At 37.3% G+C, this 23546-nt stretch overlaps 3 protein-coding genes and 1 pseudogene across 7 annotated transcripts; 3 read left to right on the plus strand and 1 right to left on the minus strand.

The window, feature by feature from the left end:
* The first annotated feature begins 2124 nt into the window (after positions 1-2124).
* Positions 2125-8868, plus strand: LOC132063741 (U-box domain-containing protein 44-like). Of its 3 annotated transcripts, XM_059456443.1 has the most exons (6): positions 2125-2268; positions 2380-2474; positions 2848-4223; positions 5379-5682; positions 6478-6953; positions 7514-8868. In XM_059456443.1, the coding sequence occupies exons 3-6, from the start codon at positions 2994-2996 to the stop codon at positions 8498-8500; spliced, it is 2997 nt and encodes a 998-aa protein (XP_059312426.1). In that variant the 5' UTR covers positions 2125-2268; positions 2380-2474; positions 2848-2993; the 3' UTR covers positions 8501-8868. The 3 variants fall into 3 exon arrangements, with proteins under 3 accessions (XP_059312426.1, XP_059312424.1, XP_059312425.1); XM_059456441.1 differs by having other exon boundaries at positions 2125-2474; XM_059456442.1 differs by having other exon boundaries at positions 2380-4223.
* A 3269-nt stretch (positions 8869-12137) lies between these two features.
* On the plus strand, positions 12138-14444 carry LOC132063742 (pentatricopeptide repeat-containing protein At5g08510-like; annotated as a pseudogene).
* A 130-nt stretch (positions 14445-14574) lies between these two features.
* On the minus strand, positions 14575-20311 carry LOC132063740 (calcium-transporting ATPase, endoplasmic reticulum-type-like). Of its 3 annotated transcripts, none has more exons than XM_059456437.1 (8): positions 20244-20311; positions 18156-19685; positions 17958-18079; positions 17148-17426; positions 16679-17062; positions 16288-16397; positions 15968-16196; positions 14575-15415 (listed from the first exon to the last, which is right to left on the minus strand). In XM_059456437.1, the coding sequence occupies exons 2-8, from the start codon at positions 19621-19623 to the stop codon at positions 14858-14860; spliced, it is 3150 nt and encodes a 1049-aa protein (XP_059312420.1). In that variant the 5' UTR covers positions 19624-19685; positions 20244-20311; the 3' UTR covers positions 14575-14857. The 3 variants fall into 3 exon arrangements, with proteins under 3 accessions (XP_059312420.1, XP_059312423.1, XP_059312422.1); XM_059456440.1 differs by having other exon boundaries at positions 20177-20267; XM_059456439.1 differs by lacking the exon at positions 20244-20311 and having other exon boundaries at positions 18156-20013.
* A 762-nt stretch (positions 20312-21073) lies between these two features.
* LOC132063746 (uncharacterized) lies at positions 21074-23546 on the plus strand. Its single transcript, XM_059456446.1, has 2 exons — positions 21074-21633; positions 22214-23546. The coding sequence occupies exons 1-2, from the start codon at positions 21181-21183 to the stop codon at positions 22298-22300; spliced, it is 540 nt and encodes a 179-aa protein (XP_059312429.1). The 5' UTR covers positions 21074-21180; the 3' UTR covers positions 22301-23546.

Genomic DNA, 23546 nt, shown 5'->3' on the forward strand with positions numbered 1-23546 from the left:
AATTTTTTAAATTTCAAATAAAATTTTGGGAAACCCGTTTTGACATTATAACTTATGTATCCTAACGAAGCTATTTACTTCTAAATAAATAATCTATACATAGTTAATGAACTTTTAAGACAAATACATAATTTAACTTGTGCGACGGATGGATGGAGTCGCACCATCTTAATTAGGGATTAGGGGTTCGAACATGGATATGGAAAAATCTTTGGAGGAAGCGCTCCGATCATAGCGATGCGGTGCAATTATCTCGGATTAATTGGGCTCAAATGCGGATATCGAGGCACCAATCGAGAAAATCAAAGAACGTGAAAAATGATGTGGGAGGTTCGATAGGCTTTTTTTAAAAGTAAACTTTAAAAACAAAAACAAAAAAATTGACGTAAATAAATAAGATTAGGACCTAAAAGTAATTAATTAAAAAGTTTTAAAAAAATTTGAAAATTATTGTATGACTACAAAAGTCCCCGGAGCTCGATAGGCTTTGAAAAGTAGGCTTTAAAAAACAAAAAACAAAAAAATTAACTTAAATAAATAAAATTAGGACATAAAAGTAATTAATTAAAAAGTTTTTAAAAATTTGGGAAATTATTGTGAGGGACTACAAAAGTCCTCACATTCCCTCTTATATAATAATAGTAATATAGATTATGTGGCGTGCCAAATCAAATAAAAGTGGATAATTACAAGTGACATGTTTCGGGGGTTTGGCCAATTAGATGTGATTTTATTACTGGTTCAATCTACTTGATCTGTGGACCAATTAAATTAAAGAAAAACAATTTGTTCTAATCACGCCTATCTTTCACAACTACACAAAATAGAGTTCTGCTTAAGCTCAAAGGATCATTAGAAATCACAAGTGAGAGGTCTGAAGAATAAATAGTTCAAGTATTTTTCTCCATAAGTTTCAAGCGTTTTATATAAATATTTCAAATTTCCAAAATTAAGAAATAAGCCAAGATTTAAAGGAACATTCAAACTTGTGAGTTCAACCCATCTATTTTGCGACAGTTGAATCTCACCTTGTTCGCGACGATTATATTAAAATGTTTGTGATGCTAATACAAGTTTGAGATCAAGCTTTCAGACATTTGAATCAAACTAACTTCATCAAATTAAGGTCAAGTTGAAAAGCTCTTAAATTTAGGGGTAGTTTGGTAGCTGATTAGAGTTATGCATGTATTAGTAATACAAAGATTAGTTTTTAGGGAATTTATATATTCTTTTATGCAAGATTTAGTTATTCCACCTCTATCTTGCATAAATTAATACATAAATTTTACTCATAACTTATGCATTTACTACCTCGCATAACTCACCTCCAAATCGCCTATCAAACACCCCCCCTTAGTGCTCATAAAGATTCGTAAGGGACTCCTAAAATTGCAAATTCTTTAAAGATTGTAACCTTCGTAAAATTAAATACATAATACAACTTGTTATAATATGTTATTGTCCCATTTTTCTGTTCTCGATTTTTCAGACATGGCTAGAGATGCTCAAAAGTAAATAAGGTGAGAAACTACCGTCCATTCTGATGAACATTAAAGATTTTCCAGAGGAAATCTAAGCCAAATCATGAACGCGCTTTTCCCGTGAAACACCGACCACACCCGGCCTCTACGACCACACAATACGATGTTTTCCCCCTTTCATAAGTCAACGAAACACGAGTCCACTTTGTCCAAACAAAGCATTTCCAGTAACTTCATGACGTGAAAAGGTCAAAATTCCGGTAATTAGAAATTAATGTTTCCTTTATTTCAATTTATTTTCTAATTTTGACTTGATACAGAGTTTAAAAAATAATTAATATTTTTAAATTTTGTAATCTTAAAATAAAAACATGTCGAATGTACCAAAAATATCCTATAATCCTGTGGTCTTAAACATGACATATCAAAAGTTGAGATTGAAGAGTTATCAAAAAAGAAAATAGATATTTTTTTTAAACAGATTAAAAAAGAAAGTAAACAAAATAAATTTAAACAGAGGCAATAATTAGATATGTAATTCGATATTTAGAAACAAAAAAAGAAAAAATATGGAAGATGCCCTACAGAAACTTGCCCAATCAGAGCAATTACAATATTTAATGGGAACGAGTCAATGCAAAAATACTACTACTACTACTACCAAGTCATGTACTGTACCACTTGGAATGTTCAATGCAATTTCTCATATACTTTGTTAGTTAAGCTGCTTCTGTTCGGCCAATCCTGTGGCTTTTCCTCAAGCCAATGTTTCTGTGAATTATTAATGGTCTTATTATAACTTCCTGGAATTTTCGCCAGCATTTGGTTTCTTGGTAACTCTAAAAAATACCATGTATCTTGGAGTTGGGTCTCCATTTTTTCCGTTTGTTTTTTTCAGGTAACTCTCGAGCACAGTCAACAAAGCTTCTGATCCTTTGAGTTGGGCTGTCAAAATTTTCCAATTCTTGCCAAGACTTTGTAACCCTTAATCAGGTCATCTTCTTACTATGATTTTCGTTGACTTAGACAAGTCTCCTTGCTGCTGTTTCTGTTCATTTTTGCTTCAGATGAATGTATAAACATAACCCATAAATTCCTTTTCTTGATCTTTAGCATTTTGTATTTCATGTTCTTGAAAAGGTTTAAAATTGAGAAACTTTTACCAAAATTCCAGCCTTTTGAGTTTTCAAGCTAAAACCAAAAGATAGTTTGCCTGCCTTGCTTTGAATTCACAAGCATATATATAGTTTGGAGATGAAATCCAACCCCATTAACTTTTAATCCTGAGATGTGGCTAGAATATTTTGTGTGTGTTTTCAACTTTAAGTGGCTGTTCTGATTTGGATACTTGGAAACTATAATGAAGGTTTCTTGAGGCAAGATGAAGCAAAGTCAAGGCTTTTCCTCCAGTGGAACTATTACTTGCTAGATTGACTGTAGACTTCCTAGATTGATCAGATTCACATGGGATAGCCTCAATTCTGGTCCTTGACTGTTTTTCGTGGGTCAAGCATGGTGCCAGATGTGATTGGGGGTCCTTCTTTTTGTCCGTTTGCGGAACTCCTCTCTTCAACTATAGAGGGCATCATTGAGTTAGTACTTACTTCCAAGAATGTCTTTATAGAGAAAAAGAGTTTTGCAGAACTTTCAGCTTATCTGAATCGTATTGTTCCTTTTCTTAAGGAGATCAATAGGAAAAACATTAATGATTCCACACCCTGGGAAAATGTTATAGAAATTCTTAACCGACAGACAGTGGAGGCAAGGCAACTTATCTCAGAATGCAGTAAGAAAAACAAGGTCTATCTCTTATTGAGTTGTCGGTCTATTTCAAAGCGGATAGAAAATATCACCAGGGAAATTAGCCGTGCATTAAGTTGCATTCCTTTAGCTTCTCTTGACATTTCTTCGGGTATAAAGGAAGAGATTGTCCAGCTGATCGATTGTATGCGTACAGCGGAGTTTAAAACAGCTATAGCTGAAGAAGAGATTTTAGAGAAGATAGAGTCAGGTATGCAACAGAGAAATGTTGATCGCTCCTATGCCAACAAATTGTTCATTTCAATTGCGGAGGCTGTTGGAGTTTCAACTGAAAGCTCAGCTTTAAGGAGAGAATTTGAAGAATTCAAAAATGAAATAGATAATGCACGGTTAAGGAAAGATCAGGCTGAAGCGTTGCAGATGGACCAAATAATTGCTCTGCTAGAAAGGGCGGACGCTGCAACATCTCGCCAGGAAAAAGAAAAGAAGTACTTCACAAAGCGGAAATCATTGGGCAATCAACCTTTGGAACCACTTTTGTCATTCTATTGCCCAATCACTCGTGAGGTTATGACTGATCCTGTTGAGACTCCTTCAGGGCATACTTTTGAAAGGTGTGCAATAGAGAAGTGGTTGGCAGAGGGAAATTTGTGTCCTATGACATCTACACCTTTGAACAATACAATGTTGCGGCCGAATAAAACTCTGCGACAGTCAATTGAGGAATGGAAAGACCGAAATACAATGATCACTATTGCTTCCTTGAAATTGCAACTATCGTCCACCAAGGAGGAAGAAGTTCTCAATTGCCTGGAACAGCTAAGGGATATTTGTGAGCAGAGAGAAATACATCGAGAATGGGTTATTATGGAGGACTATATTCCTAATCTAATCAAGCTACTGGGTTTGAAAAGTAGGGATATCAGGAATCTTGTTCTTGAGGTGCTCTGCGTACTAGCAAAGGATGGTGATGATACTAAGGTACTTTTATTCTTTTCGAAAAACTATAGGTTTTTCATGTGTCCTCTTTACTTTGAGGGCCTACTAAGATCACCTTATCTCTGCTTTCTATATGTAGTGAGATTATTAAACTCTCAACTTGTTGGGAAATGGAACTTGAAGACAGTGTATGTGTTGAGAGTTGTCACTAGGTTCAAGTCTTAATTTTAAGTTTTGTGAAAATAGCTGACCAAAGATATTGACTTTGTTCATATTCATCCGACAATGTCACCATGGTTGGGGCAAAAAAATTTGAGTATCATGGCAAGCCCAAGAGGGTACTGACAGTAAAAACGGCTGTTAGTTCAAGTTAACTGCAGTACTAGACTTCTAGCGCAATGAGGATCTCTCCCAGTTAATCGCTGATGTTAGACATATTTTTGCCGAAATGCATTTGAAAATCTAGACAAGTTATTTTCTTTAGAGAGAGAGAGAACCTATATAGTATCTCATTTGCGTTTAGGTTAAAAAGTGCATTTTTGGGCTTGTGGAAATTAGCATGTAGAAATTTGATGGTTCATTATTTGTAGCTTCCTATGCTTTTTGTTAGGAATGTGATACGTTTTTTCTAACAGTTTTGTATGATTCTAGATCTGACAGTTTCATAGGCCTACCCATTGAGCTGATGTGTATGCAGGAAAATATCACATCTACCATACTAAAAATCCTGTCAAGTTTGATATGATAATGCAAAATTGTGTAGTTCAAACCTCTGCTCAATTAACACCCTTGAGAAGAGTATGACTCTCCACGTGTATGTATGTGTATTTCCCTTGACCTGGAACCCTGCTTTTTTGGTATTTAGATCTTGTTGCTTTTCTGTATTTTTCCTACATATACTTATGGTTTCAGACGCCTGATGTTGAAATGTCATGCTTCTCGCAGAGACTGGAATTAGGTCCAATACAATGTCAAATAAGAGCTCATTTATTTTTTTGACATCCAATAACATTAGTTAGTAAACGGGCATGAAGTCATTTTTTATTACTTGCATATGGAATAAGATCAAAATCAATTGCTCCGTATTTGTATCACTCTCAGAGTATAATAGTATCACTCTCAGAGTATAATATCACATACCTGCAAACTTGATAGTTTAAAGAGTTGGTGAAGGCTCTCACATGAGGTGTATTGCAGGAAAGAATTGCTGAAGCTGATAGTGCATTGGAATCTATTGTTCACTCACTTGGACGTCGCATTGGTGAAAGGAAGTCAGCAGTAGCATTGTTACTGGAGTTGTCAAATTGTAAATCAGTTCAGGAGTCCATTGGGAAAGTTCAAGGTTGCATACTTCTGTTAGTTACTATGTCAAGCTGTGATGACAACAAAGCCGCCAAAGATGCAAGGGACGTTTTGGAGAACATTTCATTTTCTGATGACAATGTTATCCTGATGGCCAAGGCTAACTATTTCAAGTACTTGTTGCAACGTCTTTCTTCAGGTTAGTTTCTCAATCATATTACCTTCTTTGACCTCTAAGAACACCTACACTTTTCTGATGTAGCTTCTAGTTTTTGGTTTAGCTAACTTGTTGAATATACAGACACCTGAGAATAGTTAACTTTGTCGCTGTTGCCGAATCTTTCTCAGTTTGCATGGCATTAATTACCAAGATTTGGGAGCTTGATTAGAACAGTTGTTTCTTTTCTTTGTTTAAATTCGGGATCCTTACATATTGTGATAAACCTAACCAATTTAATGGAGGATGGCACCAGAAAACTTTCCGCATTAAAACAATAGCATTATTATTTGTTATGTAGATCTTGTGCTCCTTTTAAGCAAGCACTGTAGATATTTGAGATTGTGTAGTATGACAAATTGTTCCTTGGCACAAATTGAGTTTGTAATGCCTTCTTATATCCTGTCATGACAATTTTAAATTGTAAAGTTCTCCTGCTTTTAACAAATGTATGTGTAATCTGTGCTACATTGACTCTTTTCCGGTCAGAATGTTTCCATACTTGTTACTGAGCATAGAAGAATTCTCGGTTTCTTTGTAATAATAGTAAGGTATCAGTTACAAGTTTGTCAACAGCATCTGTTTTTTCTCAATACAATGTTGCTGAAAGTTCCCAATACATGTAGAAATTGTACAGTTATGTCCACTAATAGGAGTGATGACAAAAGAATTCAAATGCATTCAACATCTTCTTGTATCAGAGTCGCTCTAATATTTTCTTAGTTATGGAGTACTCAAATCATTACCATTACTCACTTTCTTTTCCTTACCTAATAGGATCCAGTGATGTTAAGTTCCGAATGGCAAAAACCTTAGGAGAGATGGAGTTGACAGATCACAATAAGTCATCTCTGTTTGAAGAGGGAGTTCTAGATTCCCTTCTTTCCTTGTTGTCAAATGGTGAAATTGAAGTAAAACAAGCAGGTGTGAAAGCCCTTCTAAACCTCTCTAGTTTACCAAAGAATGGACAGGAAATGATCAGAAAAGGCGTTATGCGTCCACTGCTTGATACGTTGTACCGTCACACATCTTCCCAAAGTCTGCGGGAACTTGCAGCAGCCACTATTACAAAACTTGCCTTCTCAGCAAGCATTGAAACACAGGTTTCACTGTTTGATGCTGATGAAGACATTTATGAACTCTTTTCCCTAGTTAACGTGAATGGCCCAGCTGTGCAGCAGAGCATTCTCCAGGCTTTCTGCGCCATGTGCAAGTCTCCATCTGCTGCTAGTGTCAAGGCAAAGCTAGCACAGGTATTCACCTCTTAGGATTTTATTTATTGCTCCTGCTGTCAAGCTCCTTGATGCTAAAGGATTTTTGGATATTTCTACACAAATATTTCATGAAATCTATGAAATTTTCCCTTCAAAAGCTCGGAACCTACAAAATGTGAAATCGTTTTCTGTTCTTCTCTTTAGTTTTGTCAATCAAAGAATATCAGCAATTAGTTCCTACACTCACAAAGTTGAACTAGGAAGTCTTGATGACTCCCTTCTTTTGAATGGAATGATGTGTTCTAAAATAAGGCCCATTCTTGCAAACTTTCATAATGCAAAAGCTGACCACTTCCTAAATTAAAAAATTAATTGCTTCTCTACTTTTTCATAATATTATATAGTTAAAACAACCCACTTATGCACCTTCCTAAATGTTAAACGTGTAAGTTGTGCTCTGCACTTGACACGTTTTCTGCTATCTTTATGCTTCCCACTTAAAATAGTGGTAGCTTTGGTGTTGATGGTAGCTCCTTAAGTATTTTATGTCTAGCTTTAAAAAAAATTCCCACTCAACACTGATAATGTTGCATCCACAGTGCTCAGCTGTCCAAGTGCTAGTGCAATTCTTTGAGCATGGCAATTCAAATGTTCGGTCAGATGCAGTCAAATTATTCTGTTGCTTGATTGAAAATGGTGATGAAGCTATGATCCAGGAGCACGTGGACCAAAAGTTCATTGAAATATTACTTAAGATCATCAAGACTTCTGAGGACGAGGAAGAGATTGCTTGTGCAATGGGGATCGTCTCCAACCTTCCCCAATCTCCTCAAGTCTCTGAGTGGCTTTTTGCAGCGGAAGGACTTCCAGTGTTTTCCAGATTTCTTCCTGAGGTAAAGCATAAGAGTTCCTGTAAGCTTCAGTTGGTAGAAAATGCTGTTGGGGCATTATGTCATTTCACCGTCTCAATAAACCAGCAAACACAGAGGGTAGCTGGCCTTGTTCCCAAGCTGGTGCGGCTGCTAGACCTGGGAACAAGCTTGACAAAAAAACGAGCTGCAGTTTGTCTTGCACAGCTTTCAGAGAATTCACAAACACTGAGTCGTCCAATCCCAAGGCGTAACGGGTTATGGTGCTTCTCACCTTCACAAGTAGAACTTTGCCCTGTTCACCGAGGGATATGCACACTGGAAACTTCATTTTGTTTGGTAGAGGCTGGGGCGGTGGGACCTCTGGTGAGGGTTCTTGGGGATCCAGATCCTGGAGCCTGTGAAGCTTCTTTAGATGCCTTATTGACTTTAATTAAGGATGAAAAACTTCAAAGTGGTGCTAAAGTTCTTGCTGAAGAAAATGCCATACCGTCAATGATAAAGCTACTAGATAGTCCTTCCCCCGAACTGCAACAAAAGGTTCTGAACTCATTAGAAAGAATTTTTAGGTTGCTGGAATACAAGCAGATGTATGGATCCTCTGCTCAGATGCCTTTAGTTGACTTGACACAACGAGGAACTAGCAACATCAAATCTTTAGCAGCAAAGGTACTTGCTCAGTTGAATGTGCTTCATGATCAGTCCTCTTTTTTCTAACGGCAGAACCATGATCGTTACGGGCACACAGTCCATGTAGATGAAGAAATTGGTGACAGTTAGACTCAAGAACCGCAGGCGACATAATTTTTTTTTCTTTTGAATTTTTTGCATTCTTAAGAATAGGGGTTGAGTAACAATCAAATACTTCAGGTTTTGATTCTTTATCTTTGATAAAACCTGATTTATGTGTCATGGAAACAAGCAATTTGCACTGACCTCCCCATGACAGAGTTGTCGCTCATGCCCTTTTTGTATAATATGTATTCTTTAGTCGTTTAAGTCGTAGCCAATTGATTCAGCTGTAATATATTCTGAATTCTTTACTGATGAAAGTAATAGCTTATTGATTCTTTTGTTTCTTGTTACACTTGGTTGTCGTGAGCTTAGGAGGACGGGATCCTCGCTAACTGGCAGTCTTCTCTCTCTCTATCTTATTATTTTTTCGTTTCTATCATTCTTATAGAAAACTGTTCATCAGCTAGCTTTACACTCATGCTTGAATCTCACTATATTTATAAGGTCTGTTACCTCTTCAGATTATTACTGTTGAATATTTGCTAATTTATTAAGTTTTACCCAGTCAACTAGTTAGACTTAGACATAGTATTTAGGAGTTGATTTCTATTTGAACTTTGAATAAATAGTATTTCCTTTTCTTTAGGAATTTGTTATTTTCGGCAGATTTTCTGCTTATCTTTAGGTTTTGAAGTTAGTATTTTCTATTATAAATTGTAGTCTTAGATTGCAGCGAAAATATATCAAACTTTCAACTTCAGTTCATAAGCTCTGTTCTTTCTTATACTCTATTGCATTCAACTCTAATTGTTAAATTCTTCTTCCTCTCTATTTTCCTGTAATTCTTTTCTTTCAAAAACCAACAATTGGTATCTGGAGCCTTTTTTCTTAAGGGACTTGTGAGTAAAGAAATGGATTCCGAAAATAGTGTTTCACGAATGGCCGCTTTCGATGGTGAAAATTACCAAAGAATGAAAACTTACTTGGAGGCCCTTGATCTTTGGGAAGCCATGGAGGATAATGAAACTAATGCCAAACAATCCACCATGGCCCAAATCAAGAGTCAGAAAAGAAAACCAGAAGTCAAGGCGACAACTTTGTTTGCTGCTGTTTTAACAGCTATTTTCCACGAGAATTATGTCTCTCACATCACCAAAAGAAATTTGGGATTATTTGAAGAAAGTGGAGATGAAAGAATACGAGGGATGCAAGTATTAAATTAGATAAGGAGTTCGAGTTGCGTAGAATGAAAGAGTTAAAGAGGCCAAAGAGTACAGAATTGGCAGCATTGTTAACAATCCTTGCTAGACACTGAATTTAAAGATTCAAGAATTGTTGAAAATATTCTTGTAACAGTGCCCGAAAGATATGAAGCATGTATAACTACCTTGAAAAACACACTAGATCTGTCCAAGATTACCTTGGCAAAGTTGTTAAATTCTTTCCAGGCACAGGAACAAAGGAGGCTTATAGCAAGATGGTATGGTTGAAGGAGCCTTAGCGAGCCGACCACAAAACTGGGGTAGAAATTTGAAAAGTTAGCCACGTGGCAAAATGGGTCATCCACCATTGGGACATGTTGGAAGAGTCCGGACGCAAAGGGCAACAAGTGCAATCAACTTGGTTATGAAGCAGTGATTTGCAAAAACGAATCTTAGAACCATGATACAGATGCACGTGTCGACAATGAAGAAGAAGAAGGCGTCCATCTTTTTGTTGCAAAGTGTATATCCAGTAAGGTTTCAACAAATTCTTGGTTGATTGATAGCGGTTGCACTAACTATAACGAGTTTATTCAAAGAGTTAAAGTCCACTGAAATATCCAAAGTTAGGATCGGTAATGGTGACCAGATTCTTGTTGAAGGAAAAGGAACCGTCGTCATTAAAACAAATTCAGGTAATAAGACAATTTCAAATGTTCTTTATGTACAATTTCAAATGTTCTTTATGTACCTAATATTGATCAGAACTTGTTGAGTATTTGTCAGTTGGTAGAAAAAGGATTCAAAGTATCCTTTGAGGATAAGCATTGTTTCATCATAATGTCGCTGGAAAAGAAATTTCAAAAATTAAGATGACAGGTAAAATTTTCTCATTTGATCCAATGGAAGATGTTCATGTAGAACAAGCAAAAGATCAAAGGCTGAAAAAATTGGAAGATGATACTCCAATTGAAAAAGTAGAAGCAAAACGTGAACCTGCGAGGCTTAAAAAAGCTTTCAATGTTCCAAAAAGAATTGAAGCAATGGAGGAATTGTCCATGTTTTAGGAAAATAAAATTGACAAGCTTAAAGTCAAGATGCAAACGGAGCAGGAAAACATGCCAGAAATTTTAAGTTGTCAAGAGTTGCAAACAAGTAGAAAAGTGAATTTAATTCACTACAAGTCCAAAGATGAATCTGCAGATTTATTCACAAGGTCAATTTTAGTTATCGAGTGTGAAGATTCCAAGACAGAAGACCAAAATTTTGCAGTTCCTAAAGCAAGGAGGAGTGTTGAATATTTGCTTTAGAACTTCAAATCTTTTTACTGCAGTAATTTATTAAGTTTTACCCAGCTAACTAGTTAGACCTAGTATTTAGGAGTTGATTTCTATTTGCATTTTGAATAAATAGTATTTCCTAGTCTTTAGGACTTTGTTATTTTCAGCAGATTTTCTGCTTATCTTTAGGTTTCGAAGTTAGTATTTTCTATTATAAATTGTAGTCTTAGATTGCCGTGAAAATATATCGAACTTTCAACTTCAGCTCATAAGCTCTCTTCTTTCTTGTACTCTACTGCATTCAACTCTAGTTCTTAAATTTTTCTTCCTCTCTATTTTCCTGTAATTCTTTTCTTTCAAAAACGAACAATTACAAAGAAATGAAAGCATAATTCTTTGCTCGCTTGCAGCGCCTCTTACTCTTTTATTTTAGCATGCCTTGTGAAGATCTCTCGGGTGTCTACATAGATTTAGATACAGAAGAAAGTGGACCCCCTCTCCGTCAAGTTGAACAATACTATGCTTTATGTTTCTCTTCTCTGGATTAGCAATTCAATTCTTCTCTCATACACAACAATTCAAGTCCATAACCTTGAAGAATTCAGTGCTCGGAAGGAATAGCAAGAATGAATAGTTTTACCCTAATATAAGAGAAATATGCCTAACTATATTAGGGATTACACTGGCCACTGTGTGTGGTGTTGTTGTATATTACTAGAAGTTATAACAGGATATCCCTTTTACATGAACTAGTGAACCAAAAACTGAAGAAATCTTTGATCATTCCAAAAAGTTGCCAATAGCTATAAGCATTACAAACTAAATTTCGCTATATCAAATTCAGTTTCTAAAACTTCAGTTGGTCTGTATCAAAAGTTGGTCATATTATCGGGCTCGATCCCCGAGTCTTGATAAATGACGGGATTGCGGTAGGCCATGAAAATCATGGTAAAACTAGTCTATTGACTGAATCCTCACAATACAATTATGGATCTAAAGAAGAGATTAACTTAAGTGAGTTGGTATTCAAAAGAATCTCATATAGCTTACTCCAAATTCATTGGGATTGAGACGTTATATCAAAGTCAATTTTCCACAACCTTTAGTTATACATCCAAACAAAACAACTCACATCAATCTCAAACAAGTTAACATCAGCTATATGAATTGTCATTGACCATGTTTCTCCATTTATACTCCCATCTAAAAATAATTAAATAATTAAGCGTTACCAAGGTGTGTGAATGCCACATAGTTCATTAATAATTTAATTTGTCCTTAGCGAGTCATCATGTCCAACTTTCATTCTATTTTTTTGCACTAAGCTGCACTTGGGAGTGCTTCATATCCAAAGCACAAAACTGCAGTTGTTTGGAATCTCCAAGTTTTACTGATTTCATAAATGTCATACTTTTAACCCCATTTAAATCTCTTATAACGTAGATTTCCTATTATTTTCATTGTCCACTTTATTACAAACGGTGCAGTAGCAATTATTCAAAAGAATCTCTTATAAGGTAGATTTTTGCATGGTGCATTGACGCATCAAAAATTTCTTATGAACCAACTGAAACAAATACACGCCCATACTCTCCGAAATGGCATTGACTTTACCCATTTCTTGATTACCAAGCTTCTTGAAATCCCGAACATCCCATACGCCCACAAAGTGTTCGACAATATTACCAAACCAACTGTTTTCCTTTACAACAAGCTTATTCTTCACATGGCATTCCAAGCCAGTGTTTTTCTCTATACATCCAAATGCGCCGTCAAGGCTGCTGTCCGAATCCACACTCCTTCACATTTCTCTCAGAGAAGGACACCGCCTGCACCAAAACGAGCCCTATTCAAGGCCAAATGTTCCATGTCCATTTCATCAAATGGGGTTTTGAATTTGATAGTTATACCTTAACTGCACTTGTTGACATGTATGCTAAAATGGGGTTGTTGTCTTTCGCGCGAAAGCTCTTCGATGAGATGGAAATGAAGGATGTGCCGACGTGGAACTCTTTGATTGCAGGGTATGCCAAGAATGGAAATGTGGAAGAAGCTTTTAAATTGTTTTCAGTTATGCCTTCAAGGAATGTGATTTCCTGGACTGCAATGATCTCAGGGTATTCACAAAACGGGAAGTATGGGGATGCACTAGATGTCTATAAGGAAATGGAGAAAGAGCCAATGGGTAAAGCCGAATGAAGTGACAATTGCTAGTGTTCTTCCAGCTTGTGTGAATCTTGGGGCGCTTGAGGTTGGGAAGAAGATTGAAGCTTATGCAAGAGTGAATGAATACTTTAAGAATATGTTTGTTTGCAATGCTGTGCTTGAAATGTATACGAAATGTGGTAGAATTGATAGGGCAATGCAACTGTTTCACGAGATTGGTAGGAGGAGGAACTTGTGTTCTTGGAATACCATGATCATGGGGTTAGCTGTCCATGGAAAAGGTGATGAGGCTCTAAAGCTTTTCAACCAAATGCTGGTAAGCCTTTGCAAATATTCTCTCCGTTCTTCCTTGTCGTTATTGTGTCTATCAAATTACAGCAGTAAGAATGAGCTTTTGTAGTGGAATTTACGTGATTGTCCTACTGTTGACACAGGGACAAGGAAATGCACCTGATGATGTAACATTTGTGGGAGCAATTTTAGCATGCACACATGGAGGCATGGTAGCAAAGGGCTGGGAACTCCTCAATTTGATGGAGCAAAGATTTTCCATAGCTCCAAAGTTGGAACACTATGGCTGTATGGTTGATCTCTTAGGCCGGGCCGGGAAATTACAAGAAGCTTATGGTCTTATACAAAGCATGCCAATAAGACCTGATTCTGTTATATGGGGAACTCTGCTTGGTGCCTGCAGTTTCCATGGCAATGTTGAACTGGCTGAGAAAGCAGCCGTGAGGGTTGAATTCCTTTCTGTGTTGGAACCATGGAATCCTGGGAATTATGTTATTCTCTCAAATATTTATGCAAGAGCTGGTCGATGGGATGGTGTTGCAAGGTTAAGGAAACTGATGAAGTCCTCCCAGATTACAAAAGCAGCAGGGTACAGCTTCATTGAGGAGGGAGGTGATATTCATAAGTTTATAGTAGAGGATAAATCCCATCCAAAATCAAATGAGATATATGCACTGCTTGATTTAGTCACAACCAAATTAAAGCTTGATGTAAGCACCATTGATATTGATTTGGATTCTATTGTTGAATGAATTTTAGCAACAATCTGAATAGTTTTTGGACCTACATTTCTCTCCTTACTATTCTGTCTAGAGTGAAGTGATTAACTTGAATTACACAAGATAATGTAATTAAAACTTGATTAACAAATTATGCTAATACATGTTTCTGAAAATCAGGGAATGGTAAGGCTTAAAGTGTCCAACTCCCTCCTGGTTCATATAGCCGATCCTGGTTGGGGTCGGCTATATGAAGTGAGATATGAATCCTCACTTCTCCATATAAGCTCATTTTATATCCTCATATGAAAAGAAAGAAAAAAAACAACAGCTTTGGCTGAGGAGATATATAATCTCAAGCCCCACACCAGAAAAGGTCGCTTAAGTACATCAAAATCTACTGTAAGATGACGGAGTCAATAATAAATGAATATACAAACTAGAATTCCTCCTAGAAAGGATCACGGGGAAAAACAACAAGTTTTGCTTCAGAAACCTTGAATTTTGTGATAACAAGAAGCCTTCCAAGGCATGTGATCAAAGGCTATAAAGCTTCCAAGAGTTCATCCCAAAAAGATTTCAATTCTGAACAATATACATTAATTTCCCACCTAACTTGCTTATCAGCTCAAAGCAAACCACCTTTAATCAATAAAATCGAGCATATCCTAGAAGAATACATTATGCAGCTTTTAGTTTAGTTCTCTGTCTTCTTCTCCTCCCCACAAATTTGAGGACTTCATCAATAAGAATAACAGGTGCAGAAAGCAAGATGACTAGAAGCCATTCGTTTAGGCTTAGTGGGACAATACCAAATATATCTGCTAGGAAAGGAACATAGAGTATCAGGCTATGTAGGCCAAACGAGACTGACATTGCAACAAGAAGCCAAGGATTTCTCCAAGGTGGCATTTTGATCAGGCTGTTGTCTTCAGAGAGGGCATTCAGAGAATTAAACATCTCAATTGCCACCAGGACAGAGAGTGACAGTGTCATTGCCTTCACTTTACCAACAGTAAAGTACTCACAAGGGTCAGAAAAGGTAATGAGGCGGTTACCAGCCTTAAATGGACTCACGGTGAAATTTGTCCATGCCGAGCATTCACCCCAGTTGCGAAGCTGTGATAGTTCAACAAGTGTATGGCCATCACTCACAATATTAATACCAAGGAAAGAAGCCTGAGTATACCATACTATAAATATGCCGACAGTTGCAATGCCCACATAAGAACCAATGACCTGAAAATTATCACAGAAATCAGAATGTGAGATGCAGCTTAGCTTGTCAAGAAGTTTATTTATATTAAAGATCAGATGAACTTGTGATAAAAAGTTACAGTTGGTTGCTTAGACAACAGACCATCTCATTTCTATCTTTGGTGCATCCACTTCTTTTATTTGGCAGCTTATGTTACATTTCATTTCTGGAAGATAATGCAGGGAATTGTGTAAATGGTTAAACATATTTTCCTTGATTGCACAAGTTACTTTTAGAGAATTATAAAAGCTGAAAGTCAAGCTGATTTCTTAATATAGTATAACAGGGGTGAACCACATGGTCAGGAAAATGCTGCAGTAAGCACAGTCTGTCCCGTTGATACCTCTTGTCAAATGAGGCTTCCTCAGTCACTAGTACTTTCTTAACATATTTAGGAGAACAAAGTGTAGCAAAAACTTGGGGCGAAAAGGAAAGAAATAAAGCAGATTTATTTCTACCCTTGGAAAATAATGAAGTAGTAATTAATCGAATTTAGAGGGAGGAAACGGAAAGCACTAGTGATCCAAACTGACCATATAGCGGAAGAAAACCCAGGAGCTTATGAGAGCATCATTGCTCTTCCTAGGTGGTTTCTGCATTATGTCAACATCAGCAGGGTTGAATCCGAGAGCTGTAGCAGGTGGGCCATCTGTTACCAAATTTACCCAAAGCAACTGCACAGGTATCAAACATTCTGGTATGCCCAAAACAGCAGTCAAGAAAATTGAGATGACCTCACCAACGTTAGATGATATCATATATCTGCATCACAAAGAATAAAAATGAAATTAAGTAGTAGCATGAGTAAATCTAGGAATAATCAAATACTCGCTACTAGAATTAAATGACTAACCTGATGAAAGCCTTCATGTTATTGTAGATTGAACGTCCCTCTGCAACAGCAGAGACTATAGTATTGAAATTGTCATCCGCCAGAACCATATCGGAAGCTTCTTTTGCAACCTAAACATATTACTCTCTGATCAGCTAATTAATCAAATGGCCAATAAGTTAACATATTCAGGAAAACTTCACATGCAGGGTGCACAATCATGTGTACTTCTGAATATTAAGATGATAAACTTAGTGTCAGAGCACGACGAGCAATCCCTCAGAAGACCTCATTACTCTCCTACTGCAAGAGTGTATTTCAGGTAGTACACAGTTAAATAATTGGACTGAGAGCATTAGTGCAACAATTCACAAAATGAGTTGTAATGACCGCAAAGAAAAGTTTATTTCACCTCAGTTCCTGTAATGCCCATGGCTATTCCAACGTCAGCAAGTTTTAGTGCAGGTGCATCATTGACTCCATCTCCAGTCATCGCAACAACTTCACCCATCTCCTTCAGCATCCTTACAATATCTTGTTTGTGACTGGGTTCAGCACGAGAAAAGACCTTGCCTCCATCTTTTGCCACTATCTCAATTTGTTGCTCAGAAGAAAGTGCCATGAATTCTTTGCCAGTGAAACTGCTCCCTTTAAGATTCTCACCATCAGAAAATAACTGAATTTCCCTGCAAACGGCCTCAGCAGTGGATTTATTGTCTCCAGTTATAACCATAATTTTGATCCCAGCTCTTCTGCAGTCATTCACTGCCTTGTGAACTTCCTCACGTGGGGGGTCCTGCATTTTAGTCATTTAGTCAAACTACAAGGAAAATGAAGGTTTTCAGTGATTCAATTATTCTTGGAAACTTAAACCTACTCACCCTTAGACCAACAACTCCCACAAAAACTAGATCACTTTCTATGGAGGAGTAGCAGGAAGGATCAAGTAGCTTCTTGTGGGCAGGATGAGTCTCGGCATAGTATCCTGAAAGCTCACCTAAATCATCTTTGTATGCCAATCCCAAGCATCGCAAACCCTTTGAACTCATCTCCAAATGCCTCAACAACAATAGTTGCCTACAAGATTCGTCAATCGGAACAGTTGATCCATCTGTGAGTTGAACATATGTACTACGTTCTAGCAAACTCTCAACAGCACCCTAGACAAAACAAGTTTTAATCAGACGTCAACAGATTACCAAGCTCAACTTGTGAACAAGTGACTAAGTTCAACATCATCAGAAAAAATCTAGCATTTCCTAAAGTAAATGACATCGCTGTGGAACTGAACTCCGCAGAAGCAATTTTTGCAGAAAGGACAGATAACACTTCAAATTGTTGATGCCTATTTTTCCACTTTTGGAAACTGAAGAACGTTAAAAAACAGTGAAACTGCCACATCTTGTAAAGGAACAACGTACTCCTAGAGATGAAGATAATGCAGACTCAGTTGCTTGCCAATTGAAATTTTCTAGATATACACAGCCGACAGCAAGCCAACAAGAGTACGAGAATTAGACTCAAAATAAGAACTTTTCCGGCAAACTAAGTATATCGATGCCAACAGACCAATAAAGAAAAATAATTTAGAGACCATTATCTCCAGTGTCTAATGTAGTTCAGAGACCAGATATACAAATTAAAATAAGCAATTACGCTGATTCAATTACTATTGGATGACATGAAACAACCTTGACAAGTAGTCGATTGCTCCCATTTGGCTCCCGCACAATAACACCCATGGATTTGCGAACACGATCAAATTCCAATGTTGCAACCCTTTTTGATCTTTTCATCCACCAATCACAGCATCCTATATTAAAAAAAATCTCAATACACTGGTTTGAAAATAGTACTCCAAATAGATAGATGAGTAAAGTTATGGTCACCTAATTTAAATGTGTTGCGATCAATCAAGTAGCTCGATACAATCTGGGCATCGCGGATCTTGCTCCTCGCTTTGCTATCTGGTACTCCCATCTTTTCCACCAAAACTTTAAGAGCTGCTTCAGTAGGCAATCCAGTTGCTTTGAACAGACGACCATCACAGAAGACCCCAGCATCATTGCAGATTGCACATATTTCAGCCAGGAGTAGCAAGTTAGCATCCATATTGTAGCAATTCCAGTCCAATATTCCCCCATCTTTAGGATCATAAGTTGTCCCTTGGACACCAAAAATTCGACAGGCTGTAGTTTTCCCTCCCAATGTGAAGAATTCTGACACGGACATCTGATTGGTAGTCAAGGTTCCTGTTTTATCTGAACAAATCACAGTTGTGCATCCTAAGGTTTCCACGCTTGGAAGTTTCCGCACTATTGCATTCTTTTGTGCCATTTTTTTTGTACCCAGAGCTAAGCAAGTAGTAATTACAGCAGGGAGACCTTCAGGAATTGCAGCCACTGCAAGAGTAACAGCTATCTTGAAATAATATGTGCATTTCTCAAATGAGAAACGGACATTTGAAGGCCAGCCATCCACAACCTCCCAAGAAAGGAAATATTTATAGTTGGCTGCCCACACAACTAGGCAAACAGTGCCAATAGCAGTTGTAAGCCTATTACCAAATTCATCAAGTTTCTTCTTCAAAGGGGTGTCACTCTCCTCCAATGACGCATCATGGATTTGTTTTTGAATATTACCAATTTCTGTGCACATCCCCGTGTTCACAACAATGCAGATACAGCTACCATTCACGATTGTTGTTCCAGCAAAAACCATGTTCTCTTTGGCCTGCAATTCACAATCATCCGCAGCAAGGAAATCGGTGCTTTTAGTAACTGGCATTGACTCCCCTGTCAAAGAACTTTGCTCAACCCTTAGGGTTGAGGATTTTAAAGTGGCAACTCTCATATCAGCTGGCACTTTGTCCCCAACTCGCAATTCCACGATATCCCCTGGGACAAGCTCCCTTGCTGGTAAATCCGGTACTAAATATCCATCTCTGAATACCTTTGCAGATTCACCTTGCATCTCTTTTAATGCCTCCAGTGCTTTCTCAGCATTGCTTTCTTGCCAAACTCCGACGATTGCATTGAGTATTAAGATCAAGAGGATTACTAAGGGTTCTACATATGCCTCGAACCATGAATCTCCAGTCTCATCCTGATACAGATAAGCTCGAACAAATGAAATGAAGGCTGCACCAAGGAGGATCTTAACAAGCATATCATCAAACTGCTCCAAAACAAGCCTCCACAAAGGCTTTCCCTTTTCTTTCTCAAGCTCATTCAAACCATATCTTTCTCGCCTCTTTTCCACCTGATAAGTGCTTAGACCCTTCTCTAGTTTTACTTGGTATTCTTTCAGACACTGATCGACAGGCCAAGACCACGCAGGGAATGGTTTTTCTTCCATTGTGAATTGAATCCTCAGTCTAACTTAAATTCCACAGAAATTGTCCTCAATCACCTCATTGCCTGAAAATAAAAAGATACAAGAAATTAACAGTTTGAGAAAAGAAGTACTAGTTCTTTTAGTGTGCAACCCTGGAACCATAAAATTTTTATTCAAAATAATAGAGACAGAAAAGCTAACTTAACATCAATAAAGCTAGATACTACATCTAAATAGAATTTTCCCAAACCAAAACACTCCTAAAGCAAACATGAAAATCAAATAGAGGAAAAATTACAGATTTAAGTACATAACAGGTATAAAGAAGCAAGTCTCCAACTACAACTCTATCAAGTAATAACTAGACATCTTTTATGACAGACCTATACATCTGTGGATCAGAAAACCACATATAGAAGCAAAGCAAGGAAGCCAAGCAGCATTAAGCCTCAAAGAAGTATAACTAAGAAATGAAGGAAAATAAACAACCCCAGAAACTGCTATGCAGCAATATGGAAACTAAAACCCTGCAAAGCAAACAACTTTACATATGAGACAAGAATAACAGTCTTACAAGTTACAAAGAAGAATCAAAATAGATCATGTCACTAGTACCAACATGAAAAAGATTGAAGCTTTACCAATTGCAAGTAAGAAACAGTAAATCCCAAAAATGAAAAGGGACAAGTAATAATACAATGAGTTAAAGAAATGTTGTACCTCTTATAAGGAACAAAAGCAATGGCTTTGAGACAAAGTAACTGACAGATAGGACATAGTATGATTAGGAAGAAAATTCTTGGAAACTCACTGCTCAAAATTTTCTTGCTTGAAAAGGCATTCAATTAAGTTAATATTTTTTTAGTGAAAAAGAAAGACTGAAGAACACTTATAAGACTGGAATAATAACTGCTTTTTGATTCAAACCCAGGGGCGGATGGAGCATTATAATTTGGGGTTCAATTGAACCCCAAACTTTCGATGCGGTGTACAAATTTATATGTAAAATTTTCCTAAATTTACAATAAATAGTAGATATGAACTCATAACTTTAGAAATATAATGGTTCAATGTTAAAAAATTTAAAAGGTTGAACCCCAAGAGTTTAAATCCTAGATCTGCCAAACCTCTAGACAAAAGTAGTTTTTGATTTAACTTGTAACACATTTTGGAACAGTTATGATTTTTAAAATCGAAGTGGATAATGGATTTACCATAATGTCACAATGTTTCCGTACTTGTTGCTGAGCATAGAAGAATTCTCTGTTTCTTTGTAATGGTAGTAAGGTATCAGTTATAAGTTTGTCAACAGCATCTGTTTTTTTCTCAATATAATGTTGCTGAAAGTTCCCAATACATGTAGAAATTATACAGTTATGTCCACTAATAGGAGTGATGACAAAAGAATTCAAAATAGATACTTGGACACACAATTGAGTAGAAAAGCAAAATTTACATTCAACATCTTCTTGTATCAGAGCCGCTCTAATATTTTCTTAGTTATGGAGTATACTCAATGATTACCATTACTCACTTTCTTCTCCTTACCTAACAGGATCCAGTGATGTTAAGTTCCAAATGGCAAAAACCTTAGGAGAGATGGAGTTGACAGATCACAATAAGTCATCTCTGTTTGAAGAGGGAGTTCTAGATTCCCTTCTTTCCTTGTGGTCACATGGTGAAATTGAAGTAAAACAGGCAGGTGTGAAAGCCCTTCTAAACCTCTCTAGTTTACCAAAGAATGGACAGGAGATGATCAGAAAAAGTGTTATGCGTCCAATGCTTGATACGTTGTACCGTCACACATCTTCCCAAAGTCTGCGGGAACTTGTAGCAGCCACTATTACAAAACTTGCCTTCTCAGCAAGCATTGAAACACTGGTTTCACTGTTTGATGATGATGAAGACATTTATGAACTCTTTTCCCTAGTTAACGTGAATGGCCCAGCTGTGCAGCAAAGCATTCTCCAGGCTTTCTGCGCCATGTGCAAGTCTCCATCTGCTGCTAGTGTCAAGGCAAAGCTAGCACAGGTATTCACCTCTTGGGATTTTATTTATTGCTCCTGCTGTCAAGCTCCTTGATGCTAAAGGATTTTTGGATATTTCTACACAAATATTTCATGAAATCTATGAAATTTTCCTTCAAAAGCTCGGAACCTACAAAATGTGAAATCGTTTTCTGTTCTTCTCTTTAGTTTTGTCAATCAAAGAATATCAGCAATTAGTTCCTACACTCACAAAGTTGAACTAGGAAGTCTTGATGACTCCCTTCTTTTGAATGGAATGATGTGTTCTAAAATAAGGCCCATTCTTGCAAACATGGGTTTTATTTCATAATGCAAAAGCTGACCACTTCCTAAATTAAAAAATTAATTGCTTCTCTAGTCTTTCATAATACTATATAGTTAAAACAACCCACTTATGCACCTTCCTAAATGTTAAACACATTAACGTGTAAGTTGTGCTCAGCACTTAACACGACGTTGTCTGCTATCTTTATGCTTCCCACTTAAAATAGTGGTAGCTTTGGTGTTGATGGTAGCTCCTTAAGTATTTTATGTCTAGTTCTAAAAAAAATTCCCACTCAACACTGATAATGTTGCATCCACAGTGCTCAGCTGTCCAAGTGCTAGTGCAATTCTGTGGCATGGCAATTCAACTGTTCGGTCAGATGCAGTCAAATTATTCTGTTGCTTGATTGAAAATGGCGATGAAACTATGATCCAGGAGCACGTGGACCAAAAGTTCATTGAAATATTACTTAAGATCATCAAGACTTCTAAGGATGAAGAAGAGATTGCTTGTGCAATGGGGATCATCTCTAACCTTCCCCAATCTCCTCTAGTCTCTGAGTGGCTTTTTGCAGCGGAAGGACTTCCAGTGTTTTCCAGATTTCTTCCTGAGGTAAAGCATAAGAGTTCCTGTAAGCTTCAGTTGGTAGAAAATGCTGTTGGGGCATTATGTCATTTCACTGTCTCAATAAACCAGCAAACACAGAGGGTAGCTGGCCTTGTTCCCAAGCTGGTACGGCTGCTAGACCTGGGAACAAGCTTGACAAAAAAACGAGCTGCAGTTTGTCTTGCACAGCTTTCAGAGAATTCATAAACACCGAGTCGTCCAATCCCAAGGCGTGACGGGTTATGGTGCTTCTCACCTTCACAAGTAGAACTTTGCCCCATTCACCGAGGGATATGCACACTGGAAACTTCATTTTGTTTGGTAGAGGCTGGGGCAGTGGGACCTCTGGTGAGGGTTCTTGGGGATCCAGATCCTGGAGCCTGTGAAGCTTCTTGAGATGCCTTATTGACTTTAATTAAGGATGAAAAACTTCAAAGTGGTGCTAAAGTTCTTGCCGAAGAAAATGCCATACCATCAATGATAAAGCTACTAGATAGTCCTTCCCCCAGACTGCATCAAAAGGTTCTGAACTCATTAGAAAGAATTTTTAGGTTGCTGGAATACAAGCAGATGTGTGGATCCTCTGCTCAGATGCCTTTAGTTGACTTGACACAACGAGGAACTAGCAACATCAAATCTTTAGCAGCAAAGGTACTTGCTCAGTTGAAGGTGCTTCATGATCAGTCCTCTTTTTTCTAACAGCAGAACCATGATCGTTACGGGCACACAGTCCATGTAGATGAAGAAATTGGTTACAGTTAGACTCAAGAACCGCAGGCAACATAATTTTTTTTCTTTTGAATTTTTTGCATTTTTAAGAATAGGGGTTTAGTAACAATCAAATACTTCAGGTTTTGATTCTTTATCTTTGATAAAACCTGATTTATGTGTCAGCGGGAAACAAGAAATTTGCTCTGACCTCCCCATGACAGAGTGGTCGCTCATGCCCTTTTCGTATAATATGTATTCTTTAGTCATTCAAGTCGTAGCCAATTGATTCAGCTGTAATATATTCTGAATTCTTTACTGATGAAAGTAATAGCTTA

Source organism: Lycium ferocissimum, chromosome 7, assembly GCF_029784015.1.
Source record: "Lycium ferocissimum isolate CSIRO_LF1 chromosome 7, AGI_CSIRO_Lferr_CH_V1, whole genome shotgun sequence".
Lineage (NCBI taxonomy): Eukaryota > Viridiplantae > Streptophyta > Magnoliopsida > Solanales > Solanaceae > Lycium > Lycium ferocissimum.